This window comes from Cervus elaphus, chromosome 11 (genome assembly GCF_910594005.1).
Source record: "Cervus elaphus chromosome 11, mCerEla1.1, whole genome shotgun sequence".
Taxonomy (NCBI): domain Eukaryota; kingdom Metazoa; phylum Chordata; class Mammalia; order Artiodactyla; family Cervidae; genus Cervus; species Cervus elaphus.
Window position 1 is genome coordinate 101,115,142 of NC_057825.1, and position 12,973 is coordinate 101,128,114.

The 12,973-nt window shown below is 41.9% G+C and overlaps 1 protein-coding gene across 11 annotated transcripts in view; it reads left to right on the forward strand.

The window, feature by feature from the left end:
• Positions 1-12,973, forward strand: part of ACOXL (acyl-CoA oxidase like) — a 345,680-nt gene that overhangs the window by 212,047 nt on the left and 120,660 nt on the right. For 9 of the 11 annotated variants that reach the window (XM_043918764.1, XM_043918767.1, XM_043918771.1 and 6 more), the window contains exon 13: positions 5,965-6,054. The exons of the other annotated variants lie outside the window; for them this stretch is intronic. In XM_043918764.1, coding sequence (XP_043774699.1) covers positions 5,965-6,054 — 90 coding nt within the window. The remainder of the gene's footprint in view (positions 1-5,964; positions 6,055-12,973) is intronic. 11 annotated transcript variants of the gene reach the window in all.

A 12,973-nucleotide genomic window follows, 5' to 3' on the forward strand; every position in this document is an offset into this window, starting at 1 on the left:
CATGTCAGGTGGCGCAGATGTGTAGCTGTTGTTCGTCACTTGGTCTTGCCTGACTTTGCAACCCCATGGACTGTGACACGCCAGGCTTCCCTGTCCCTCACTGCCTCCTGGAGTTTGCCCAAACTCATGTCTGTTGAGTCAATGCTGCCATCCCACCAACTCATCCTCTGTCGCCCCCTTCTCTCTTTCCCTCAGTTTTTCCCAGCATCAGGGTCTTTTCCAAGAGATATGTTGGTGTAAAATTGACACAAGTCCCTCCTGGATGGTCTCTCTATTTTCCACTGACCCTCCTTTAGCCAAAAAGATAAGGCTGATTTTATCTTCTTCTTCTAAAAATGAACAAAATGTACCCTCCATGGGTTTAAAGGGTTGGGTTGGGGGAAGAAAGCCTGTTTCTAATTTTGTTCTGATATACTTATTCAACGTAATCATATACTAAAAAAAAAAAAAAAAAATCAGAGATGTGAAAAGCAGCAGGAACATATTAAACTTTCCAGTGTACAAAGTTGAAATCATAAAATATGTTTTGTGGGGCCTTCACTGAAATGGGACACAACCTTAATGACTTTCACAATTACTTGCTTGGAGGCCGATATAACCCAGAAGGCAAGGCGAGAGTAACGTGTCTGCCCAGCCTGCTCTTTCCTCCCAGATCCTGGCCCATGTGTCCCCCGAGGATGCTGTTGGCTTGGGGAGCACATCATTTAGAGTTCCTTCTGTCTAGTCCACATTTCTTTCTTTATTCACAGTGAAGTAAGCTAATGGAAAATATTATTCACTTTTTGGGGGCATTAAACTTCTTTCTTCCCTCACTCCCCGTCGTTTTTCTCATCTCCCCAGTCCCCAACCTGAAATGTATAAGCCAAGGCCCCTGCTTAGAAGAGTCCAAGGTGGAAGAGAAGGAAAATGATGGAAACAACCATTTCATTTTATAATGAAAACCCAAGGTGCTAGGGAGTGCCTTGAGAGGATGGTGGAGAGAATTCCTAAGACTCCAGGGGATCTGTTCACATTGGAGCGACAGTTCATGTCGATTTCCCTCTGGTGGAGAACAAGCAGGATTCGGATAATACTGCATGCATACAGGCAGACACACACGTCACGCACACACACAGACACTGCTCCGGCTGCCGTAACAAAGCTTAAACAGCAGAAACGTACTGTCCCACAGTTCCGGAGGCTAAACGTCCTAATCAAGGTGGAGGCAGCGGTGGTTTCTCCCGAGGCCTCTCTGCCTGGCCCGTGGTGATGGTTTCATTGCTCAGTTGTGTCCGACTCTTTGCAGCCCCATAGACTATAGCCCGCCAGGCTCCTCTGTCCATGGGATTTCCCAAGCAAGAATACTGAAGTGGGTTGCCATTCCTTTCTCCAGGGATCTTCCCGACCCAGGGATTGAACCCAGGTCTCCTGCACTGCAGGCGGATTCTTTACCAGTGGGCCGCCCAGGGAGCCCTGTATGTGACCGTCTTCTCCTCCCTGTGTCCTCACATGCTCTTCCCTCTGTGTGTCTGTGTCCCAGTGCCTCTTCTTTTTCCCTCTTTCTCTATTAAATTATGAAAGTATGATCATGCATTTACAGGAGACTTGGAAAATACAGAACATGTAGTTCCATTATATATTACAATTATTTTTTAAATAGATAAATTAAGATTTTTAGTTGGAATTTCAGTATCAAACTCTCAAAAATTAATAGAATGAATATACAGAAAGGTAGAAGAATGTAGTAGACTTGAAAGCACTATGAACCAATTCAATAGAATTAAGATTTATACAGTTTTCACACAATGGTGGGATTGTTGTTGTTCAGTTGTTAAGTCATATCCGACTCTTTGTGGCCCTGTGGACTGCAGCACACCAGGCTTCCCTGTCCTCCACCATCTCCTGGAGCTTGCTTAAACTCATGTCCATTGAGTCGGTGATGCCATCCAACCATCTCACCCTCTGCCATCCCCTTCTCCTCTTGCCTTCAGTATTTCTCAGTATCAGGGTCTTTTCCAATGAGTTGGCTCTTCACAGCAGGTGGCCAAAGTATTGAATCTTCAGCTTTAGCATCAGTTGATACAAATTCCTCATGTGTCTTATAAGGACACCAGTTATCATGGATTAGGACCCATCCCAATGACTTCATTTAACGTTGATTACCTTCTCACAGGTCTTATCGCCAAATACAGTCACATTAGAGGTCCTGAGGGTTAGGACGTCAATGCAGGAACTTCAGGGGACACAGGTCAGCCTAGAACACACACACACCCCACACTCAGGCACACACTCTCTATAATGTGATAGGGCCTCTCCAGAGTAAAATTTTAGGTTTGACTTGAGATACACTGGAGGCCAAAGTTTCAGGCCTGTGATGGAGAGATGCCCAGTGTGACAGGCAGGGTGGGGACCCAGTCCGTTCCGCCAGGCTTCAACTACAGACACATCAGGAGCCTAGAACTGTGGGTGATGTGTGGTCCTCTGGCCGAGTGGGCTTCTTTGGCTCACCAGTTAAAGCTGAGACCATTTTGAGGCTTAGAAAAATGAAACAGAATCCCAGCAGGGCACGAGGGAGCCCTGAGGCTGAAAGATTGGGGGGGAAGTGTCTCGGGCAGGCGAAGGAGTACAGAGCAGGCAGTACAGCCTGGGTCATTTTGCTAGAATACTTGATATTCTTCTAGGAAGCACCAAGGAGGAAGCCAGTCCCTGGCATCCTGGGCCCCGACGAGGGGCTCCTCCTCAGGGCAGAAGCAGGGCTCATGGGTGGTGGCTCTGGGGAGGATGGGCTGTGGGAGGAGACAGTATGAGGCTGCAGCTGTCATGACGCCCCAGGCGGTGGTCCCGCTCTGCCCCTCTCAGTCTTTGCTAAGGCGACTAGATCATAGCTCCGCCCCTGGTGGTTTCAGGAGATTAGTGGTGATGTGCTGGCCTCGCACGTGGTTAAGCCTTTGGGTTTTCTCTCCACTTCTTCATTTCAGTTGTCCACTAGCTCTTTGAGGGCTGTGAGCCTTGTCACCTCAGCTCTGTCAGGACCCTGGAGAGTCTCAAATGATCAGAGTCATAGTCACACAGTTTTACTCGATTGTCAAATGAGGAGAGGCATTCAGAGCTGAGTTTCAGCATCAATTTCAAATAAATTATCTGAGTTTCAAATCAGTTATAATGTGTGTGAAGAACTAACACAGGAGCATGAGGCATCTTTATGTTCATGGAATTCCAGTGCCCGTTCTGTGAGAGTCGGTGGGATTCTGTGCTGGTTTGCTGCCTTTCAAGTGGGCCATTGGCCTGCTCATTTGAAAGCCCCGATTGGCCTGGTTTCCAGGGCAGAGTGTGAACAGTTCAAAAGTATCAGAACTATAGAGCTCCTGTTCCTCCCTCCCCTGCTGGAAGAGACCAGAGCTCAATGCTCAAGGAAAAAGTACTTTATTTCTTCAAAATTGTTATTTTAAGCCTTTAGCAGGTGTGCTTCTTATGTATAATTTCTTCTCCCCAAGTCAGAGGTGGTATATACTATGTTCATCTTTTCTGCACCAGAACTTGATATATTATTCAAGAATTTAGCCCTCCAGACTCACTCCCTTCATCTGTAAAATAGAGTAACGCCTACCTCACAGGGCTGTTGGGAGGAAGAAAAGGATTAACTTGACATAATAAATGAAGTTTGGGTCAAGCACCCAGTGAGGTATCTGGCTGGTGTGGGGTACTTCACAAATGGTAGAATGATGACGGTGAAAGTTGACTCAGCTACTCCCTGGCCAGGGAAACACTCTCCGGGCCTGATCACACTCAGTCAGAATCTGATCTCATGTGGTTTGCCTGGGGGGTAGGAGTGGGGTTTCCCTTGTGCTTATGATGGGATGGGGAGGCCTAGCTTCTCCAGACTGGAAATGCTGCTGATTCATTTATGCATAAATACCTGACGGTGCTAGCAGTAAAGAACCCGCTTGCCAGTGCAGGAGACTTAAGAGACATTGGTTCAATCCCTGAGTTGGGAAGATCGCCTGGAGAAGGAAATGACAACCCACTCCAGTATTCTTGCCTGGAGACTGCCAAGGACAGAGAAGCCTGGTGGGCTACAGTCCATAGGGCAGCACAGAGTCAGACATGACTGAAGTGACAGCACACACATACACAATCATTTTACCTTTATGAAAGTAATGAGAGTTGAAGAGGCCCTTGCTTCTGTAAACTAACATTGTGCAGAACGCCTGCTCGGACAGCACTGATGCTGAGGGGAACCAGGAGAGCGGGGCAGAGAGAGCATCAGAGGATGACTCTTGGGGCAGGAAGCAGGGATGCTTCCCGGGGGCATTAGGAACCCAGAGTGCCCCCTTCTTGCCCACTTCTGTCACTCAAGTGGCCATTTTCATAAATGATGTGGGTCCCCCAGGAAAAGGCTTCCCAAGTGGTTCAGCAGTAAAGAATCTGCCTACCAATGAAACAGATGCAGGAGACACAGGTTTGATCTCTGGGTCAGAAGTAGGAAATGGTAACCCGCTCCAGAATTCTTGCCTGGGAAATCCATGGGCAAAGGAGCCTGGCGGGCTACAGTCCATGGGGTTGCAAAGAGTTGGACATGACATAGCACACACACACCCCAAAGATAATGGGTACCATGAGTTTGGAATATGAAGCTGCCCCAGGGAGTGCCCTCTGTAACCCTTCTTGGCCCATGTGGCTTGAAGATTCCAACAGAGGCTGAAGCTTGTCATTCCCTAGCAGAGCCAAAGTGCTAAGTGCACATACTCCTGGGAGACGCGACGTGACAGCTGCCTCTGGTGTAACTTACGTGGCTGGACTGATCTGGAAGCAGATTTTGAGAGAGGATCTTGAGAGTTAAGGGGGAGAACGATGAACTGGAAAAAGGAGAGCGCAGGGGCCTTGAGAAGGTGACGGGCCTGAGGCCAAACACGGGCAACTCTGCTCCCTCTGCTTCTGGCCTGGGGCTGATCCACATTCTCGTGGGCAGCTGGTTCTCCCAGGGTGTGTGCAGAAACACTTCAGGACTTTGGAAAGGAGCAGCAGGCTATTGCCCTTTAAAGAAGGATTTCAGGAAGTGAGAAAAGCAAAAAAAGAAGAAGAAGAAATGGGCTGGAAACAATGTATATTCAGGATACAGAGTATTTAATGACATTAAGAGACAGAGTGGCAATTTAGGATTTTTACATCTCCCAAGAATCACAGGTAGCTTTGCTAATTTTTTTCTGCTTTTTTTTAAAAAAAATTTATTGGAATGCAGTTGCTTTGCAATATTGTGATAGTTTCTGCAGTACAGCAAGGAGAATCAGCTATATGTATACATATGTCCCCTCTTTTTTGGATTTCCTATCCATTTAGGTCACTGCAGAGCATTGAATAGAGTTCTCTGTGCTGTGTAGCAGGTTCTCACTAGTTACCTATTTTATATGTAGTATCAACAGTTGGGTTGGGTTGGGGGAGGTATCATTCACCTGCATTTTGTGGGGTATAATCATCAATTTGTTGTTTAGTTGCTGAGTCGTGTCTGACTCTTGCGACCCCATGGACTGTAGCCCGCCAGGATCCTCTGTCCACGGGATTTCCTGGGCAAGAATACTGGAGTGAGCTGCCATTTCCTTATCCAGGGGGTCTTCTTGACCCAGGGATTGAACCCTCGTCTCCTGCGCTAGCAGGTGAATTCTTTACCACTGAGACACCAGAGAAGCCCACCTTGATTTGGAATAGAAAATCTAGCATAATTTATTGAAATATTTTGGAAAAATGTGACATGACTGTTTTTAGATGTTTTTGCTGCTAATGAAGACTACACTCCAAATAATATTTATGGACCAAAAGCCAATGGGACAGGTCAAAATTCTTAAAATAGTTATTCTGACAGGAGAAATAAAGTTATTTTCTTTTTTTTTCTCTAATTGTATGTTTTTAATTTGAAAGAAAATGTTAGTCCTTTATAATGATGGGACTACAAATATAAAATTTGTCTTTTTGTCCTCTTTTTTGCAATAGGGTTACATGATGGAAAATCAAATCTCAGGCTTAAAATGTGACACAGATGTGTTTGTCACTTTTGAAGGTGACAATGTCGTCATGCTACAGGTAAGACTCAGGAAATGTTTATTCTTTTTAAACAGCAAAATTTTATTTATTTATTTATTTTACTTTACAGTATTGTATTGATTTTGCCATACATTGACTTGAATCCGCCATGGGTGTACGTGTGTTTCCCATCCTGAACCCCACTCCCACCTCTCTCCCCATCCCATCCCACTGGTCATCCCAGTGCACCAGCCCCGAGCACCCTGTATCATGCATTGAATCTGGACTGGCGATTCATTTCACATGTGATAATTTACATCTTTCAATGCCATTCTCCCATATCATCCCACCCTCACCCTCTCCCACAGAGTCCAAAAGACTGTTCTATACATCGTGTCTCTTTTGCTGTCTCACATACAGGGTTATCGTTACCATCTTTCTAAATTCCATATATTTGCATTAGTATACTGTATTGATGTTTTTCTTTCTGGCTTACTTCACTCTGTGTAATAGGCTCCAGTTTCATCCACCTCATTAGAATTGATTCAAATGTATTCTTTTTAATGGATGAGTAATATTCCTTTGTGTATATATACCACAGCTTTCTTATCCATTCATCTCCTGATAGACATCTAGGTTGCTTCCATGTCCTGGCTATTATAAACAGTGCTGTGATGAACATTGGGGTACATGTGTCTCTTTCAATTCTGGTTTCCTCAGTGTGTATGCCCAGCAGTGGGATTGCTGGGTCATATGGAAGTTCTGTTTCCAGTTTTTTAAGGTATCTCCACACTGTTCTCCATAGTGGCTGTACTAGTTTGCATTCCCACCAACAATGTCAGAAAGTTCCCTTTTCTCCACACCCTCTCCAGCATTTATTGCTTGTAGACTTTTGGATATCAGCCATTCTGACTGGTGTGAAAAGGTACCTCATTGTGGTTTTGATTTGCATTTCTCTGATAATGAATGATGTTGAGCATCTTTTCATGTGTTTGTTAGCCATCTGTATGTCTTCTTTGGAGAAATGTCTGTTTAGTTCTTTGGCCCACTTTTTGATTGGGTTGTTTATTTTTCTGGAATTGAGCTGCAGGAGTTGCTTGTATATTTTTGAGATTAATTCTTTGTCCATTGCTTTGTTTGCTGTTCTATTATTTTCTCCCATTCTGAAGGCTGTCTTTTCACCTTGCTTATAATTTCCTTTGTTGTGCAGAAGCTTTTAATTTTAATTAAGTCCCATTTGTTTATTTTTGCTTTTATTTCCAATATTTTGGGAGGTGGGTCATAGAGGATCCTGCTGTGGTTTATGTCAGAGAGTGTTTTGCCTATGTTTTCCTCTAGACGTTTAATAGTTTCTGGTCTTACGTTTAGATCTTTAATCCATTTTGAGTTTATTTTTGTGTATGGTGTCAGAAAGTGTTCTAGTTTCATTCTTTTACAAGTGGTTGACCAGTTTTCCCAGCACCACTTGTTAAAGAGATTGTCTTTTCTCCATTATATATTCTTGCTTCTTTTGTCAAAGATAGGGTGTCCATAGGTGCATGGATTTATCTCTGGGCTTTCTATTTTGTTCCATTATCTATATTTCTGTCTTTGTGCCAGTACCATACTGTCTAGATGACTGTGGCTTTGTAGTAGAGCCTGAAGTCAGGCAGGTTGATTCCTCCAGTTCCATTCTTCTTTCTCAAGATTGCTTTGGCTATTTGAGTTTGTTTTTGTATTTCCATACAAATCGTGAAATTATTTGTTCTAGTTCTGTGAAAAATACCGTTGGTAGCTTGATAGGGATTGCATTGAATCTATAGATTGCTTTGGATGGTATACTCATTTTCACTACATTGATTCTTCTGATACATGAACATGGTATATTTCTTTTCTCTATCTATTTGTGTCATCTTTGATTTCTTTCACCAGTGTTTTATAGTTTTCTATATATATGTCTTTTGTTTCTTTAGGTAGTTATATTCCTAAGTATCTTATTCTTTTCATTGCAATGGTGAGTGGAATTGTTTCCTTAATTTCTCTTTCTGTTTTCTCATTGTTAGTGTATAGGAATGCAAGGGATTTCTGTAAAATTTCTGCAAAAAAATCTTAATTTTATATCCTGCAACTTTACTATATTTATTGATTAGCTCTAGTAATTTTCTGGTGGAGTCTTTAGGGTTTTCTATGTAGAGGATCATGTCATCTGCAAACAATGAGAGTTTTCCTTCTTCTTTTTCAATTTGGATTCCTTTTATTTCTTTTTCTTCTCTGATTGCTGTGACTAAAACTTCCAAAACTATGTTAAATAGTAGTGGTGAGAGTGGGCATCCTTCTCTTGTTCCTAATTTTAGGGGAAATGCTTTCAATTTTTCACCATTGAGGATAAGGTTTACTGTGGGTTTATCATATATGGCTTTTATTATGTTGAGGTATGTTCCTTCTATTCCTGCTTTCTGGAGGGTTTTTTATCATAAATGGATGTTGAATTTTGTCAGAGGCTTTCTCTGTGTCTATTGAGATAATCATATGGTTTCTATCTTTCAATCTGTTAATGTGGTGTATCACATTGATTGATTTGCAGATATTGAAGAATCCTTGCATTCCTGGGATAAAGCCCACTTGGTCATGATGTATGATCTTTTTAATATGTTGTTGGATTTTGTTTGCTAGAATTTTGTTAAGGATTTTTGCATCTATGTTCATCAGTGATATTGGCCTGCAGTTTTCTTTTTTTGTGGCATCTTTGTCTGGTTTTGGTATTAGGGTGATGGTGGCCTCATAGAATGAGTTTGGAAGTTTACCTTCCTCTGAGATTTTCTGGAAGAGTTTGAGTAGGATAGGTGTTAGCTCTTATCTAAATTCTTGGTAGAATTCAGCTGTGAAGCCATCTGGTCTTGGGTTTTTGTTTGTTGGAAGATTTCTGATTACAGTTTGGATTTCTGTGCTTGTGATGGGTCTGTTAAGATTTTCTATTTCTTCCTGTTTCAGTTTCAGAAAGTTGTACTTTTCTAAGAATTTGTCCATTTCTTCCAAGTTGTCCATTTTATTGGCATATAGTTGCTGATAATAGTCTCATGATCCTTTGTATTTCAGTGTTGTCTGTTGTGATCTCTCCATTTTCATTTCTAATTTTGTTGATTTCATTTTTCTCCCTTTGTTTCTTGATGAGTCTGGCTAATGGTTTGGCTATTTTATTTATCTTCTCAAAGAACCAGCTTTTGGTTTTGTTGATTTTTGCTATGGTCTCTTTTGTTTCTTTTGCATTTATTTCTGCCCTAATTTTTAAGATTTCTTTCCTTATACTAACCCTGGGCTTCTTCATTTCTTCCTTTTCTAGTTGCTTTAGGTTATTTATTTGACTTTTTTCTTGTTTCTTGAGGTAAGCCTGTATTGCTATGAACCTTCCCCTTAGCACTGCTTTTACAGTGTCCCATAGGTTTTGGGTTGTTCTGTTTTCATTTTCATTTTTTTCTATGCCTATTTTGATTTCTTCCGTGATTTGTTGGTTATTCAGCAGCATGTTGTTCAGCCTCCATATGTTGGAATTTTTAATAGTTTTTCTCCTGTAATTGACATCTAATCTTACTGCATTGTGGTCAGAAAAGATGCTTGGAATCATTTCAATTTTTTTTAATTTACTAAGGCTAGGTTTATGGCCCAGGATGTGATCTATCCTGAAGAAGGTTCTGTCTGCACTTGAGAAAAAGGTGAAATTCATTGTTTTGGGGTGAAATGTCCTATAGATATCAATTAGGTCTAACTGGCCTATTGTATCATTTAAAGTTTGTGTTTCCTTGTTACTTTTCTGTTTAGTTGATCTATCCATAGGTGTGAGTGGGGTATTAAAGTCTCCCACTATTATTGTGTTACTGTTAATTTCCCCTTTCATACTTGTTAGCTTTTGTCTTACAATATTGTGGTGCTCCTATGTTGGGTGCCTATATATTTATGATTGTTATATCTTCTTCTTGGATTGATCCTTTGATCATTATGTAGTGTCCATCTTTGCCTCTTTTCACAGCCTTTGTTTTAAAGTCTATTTTATCTGATATGAGTATTGCTACTCCTGCTTTCTTTTGGTCTCTATTTGCATGGAATATCTTTTTCCAACCCTTCACTTTCAGTCTGTATGTGTCCCTTGTTTTGAGGTAGGTCTCTTGTAGACAACATATATAAGGGTCTTGTTTTTGTATCCATTCAACCAGTCTTTGTCTTTTGGTTGGGGCATTCACCCCATTTACATTTAAGGTAATTATTGATAAGTATGATCCCATTGCCATTTACTTTATTGTTTTGGGTTCGAGTTTCTATACCCTTTTGTGTTTCCTGTCTAGAGAAGATCCTTTAGCATTTGTTGGAGAGCTGGTTTGGTGGTGCTGAATTCTCTCAGCTTTTGCTTGTCTATAAAGCTTTAGATTTCTCCTTCATATTTGAATGAGATCCTTGCTGGGTACAGTAATCTGGGCTGTAGGTTTTTCTATTGCATCATTTTAAGTATGTCCCTTCTGGCCTGAAGAGTTTCTATTGAAAGATCAGCTGTTATCCTTATGGGAATCTCCTTGTGTGTTATTTGTTGTTTTTCCCTTGCTGCTTTTAATATTTGTTCTTTGTGTTTGATCTTTGCTAATTTGATTAATATGTGTCTTGGGGTGTTGTGCCTTGGGTTTATCCTGTTTGGGACTCTCTGGGTTTCTTGGACTTGGGTGATTATTTCCTTCCCCATTTTAGGGAAGTTTTCAACTATTATCTCCTCAAATATTTTCTCATGGTCTTTCTTTTTGTCCTCTTCTTCTGGGACTCCTGTGATTTGAATGTTAGGGCATTTCACATTGTCCCAGAGGTCTCTGAGGTTGTCCTCATTTCTTTTAATTCATTTTTCTTTTTTCCTCTCTGTTTCATTTATTTATACCATTCTATCTTCTACCTCACTTATCCTATCTTCTGCCTCCATTATTCTACTATTGGTTCCCTGCAGAGTGTTTTTGATCTCATTTATTGCATTATTCATTATATATTGACTCTTTTTTATTTCTTCTAGGTCCTTGTTAAACATTTCTTGTGTCTTCTCAATCCTTGTCTCCAGGCTATTTATCTTTAACTCCATTTTGTTTTAAAGATTTTGGGTCATTTTCACTATCATCATTTGGAATTCTTTATTAGGTAGATTCCCTATCTCCTCCTCTTCTGTTTGGTTTGGTGGGCATTTATCCTGTTCCTTTACTGCTGGGTATTTCTCTGTCTTTTCATCTTGTTTATATTACTGTGTTTGGGGTGGCCTTTCTGTATCCTGGCAGTTGGTGGTTCCTCTTTATTGTGGAGGCTCCTCGCTGTGGGTGGGGTTGGACACATGGCTTGTCGAGGTTTCCTGGTTAGGAAAGCTTGTGTTGGTGTTCTGGTGGGTGGAGCTGGATTTCTTCTCTCTGGAGTGCAATGAAGTGTCCAGTAGTGAGTTTGGGGATGGGTCTATGGGTTTGGTGTGACTTTGGGCAGCCTGTATGTTGAAGCTCAGGGCTATGTTCCTGTGTTGCTGGAGAATGTTCATGGTATGTCTTGCTCTGGAACTTGTTGGCCCTTGGGTGGTGCTTGGTTTCAGTGTAGGTATGGAGGCTTTTGATGAGCTCCTATCAATTAATGTTCCCTGGAGTCTGGAGTTCTCTGGTTTTCTCAGGATTTGGACTTAAGCCTCCTGCCTCTGGTTTTCAGTCTTATACTTACAGTAGCCTCAAGACTTCTCCATCTATACAGCACTGATGATAAAACATCTAGAATAATGATGAAAAGTTTCTCCACAGTGAGGGACAGCCGGAGAGGTACACAGAGTTACATGGAGAAGAGAAGAGGGAGGATAGAGGTGACCAGGAGGAGAAGAGGGGGAATCAAAGGGGGAGAGCGCAAGCTAGCCAGTATTCACTTCTCTATGTGCTCTCCACAGTCTGGATCCCTCAGAAATATTCACAGAATTACACAGAGAAGAGAAGAGGGAGGAAGGAGACAGAGGTGGCCAGGAGGATAAAAGGGGGAATCAAAAGGAGAGAGACAGATCCAGCCTGTGATCAGTTCCCTAAGTGTTCTCCACAGCCTGGAACACACACAGAGATTCACCAAGTTGGGTAGAGATGAGAAGGGGGAGGGAGGAGACAGAGGCGACCTGGGGGAGAAAAAGGAGAATCAAAAGAGGGAGAGAGCAATCAGTCCAGTGATCTTGCTCCCAAGTAAAAGTGGGTACTGAAGAATGGGTTCTTAAAGGTACAAAGTTGAAGGCAAATACCAAAAAGCAAAGATTAAAAATCAAGAGGAGATGTTAGATTCTCAAAAATACAATATTAAAAAAAAGTCACAAAAATTATAAAATATATATATATGAAGTTTGCTTTAAAAATAGGGTCTTTTTTTTTGCAAGGTAATAGTAGGTTATAAAAATGAAAATTAAAGGAGTAAAGAGGACTTAAAATTAAAAAAATAAAATACTTTTTTAAATTTAAAAAATGATAATAGTGAAAATATATCTAGGACTTTCTCTGGAGGTGTTGCAGACAGTGTGAAGTCAGTTCATTTTCAGGTAGTTCCCTGATCCGGCTTATACTTCTCAAGGTCTATAGGCCCCTTCCTATGTAGTTGGTGCTAACTGCAGGGTTTTAATCTATTGCACCTGTCACTTCCAAAGTGGTTCCCTCTGTTTATTTTAGCTTCTTCTGTTTGGTGGTCTCTTCGGTGTCTAATTTCTGCCCTGACACAAAGGGGCAGTGATGGTCACATTTTTAGGCTCACTTGTTCAGTTGTGCTGTCGGGAGGGAGGGACACTGTGAACAAATATCACTGGTGTGTGTGGGGAGTGTGTGCAGTGATTCAGCCACACTGGGTTTGCTGCCGCTCACGGCGTGTGTGCCCTCCCAGTCTACACTGCTCAGGCTCTAGGTTGCTCTCCTGGGAACTGTCAGGCAGGCCCTGGGTGGCGTGCACTTTCCAGGTCTAAGCTGCTCAGGTTCAGGTTCTCGGG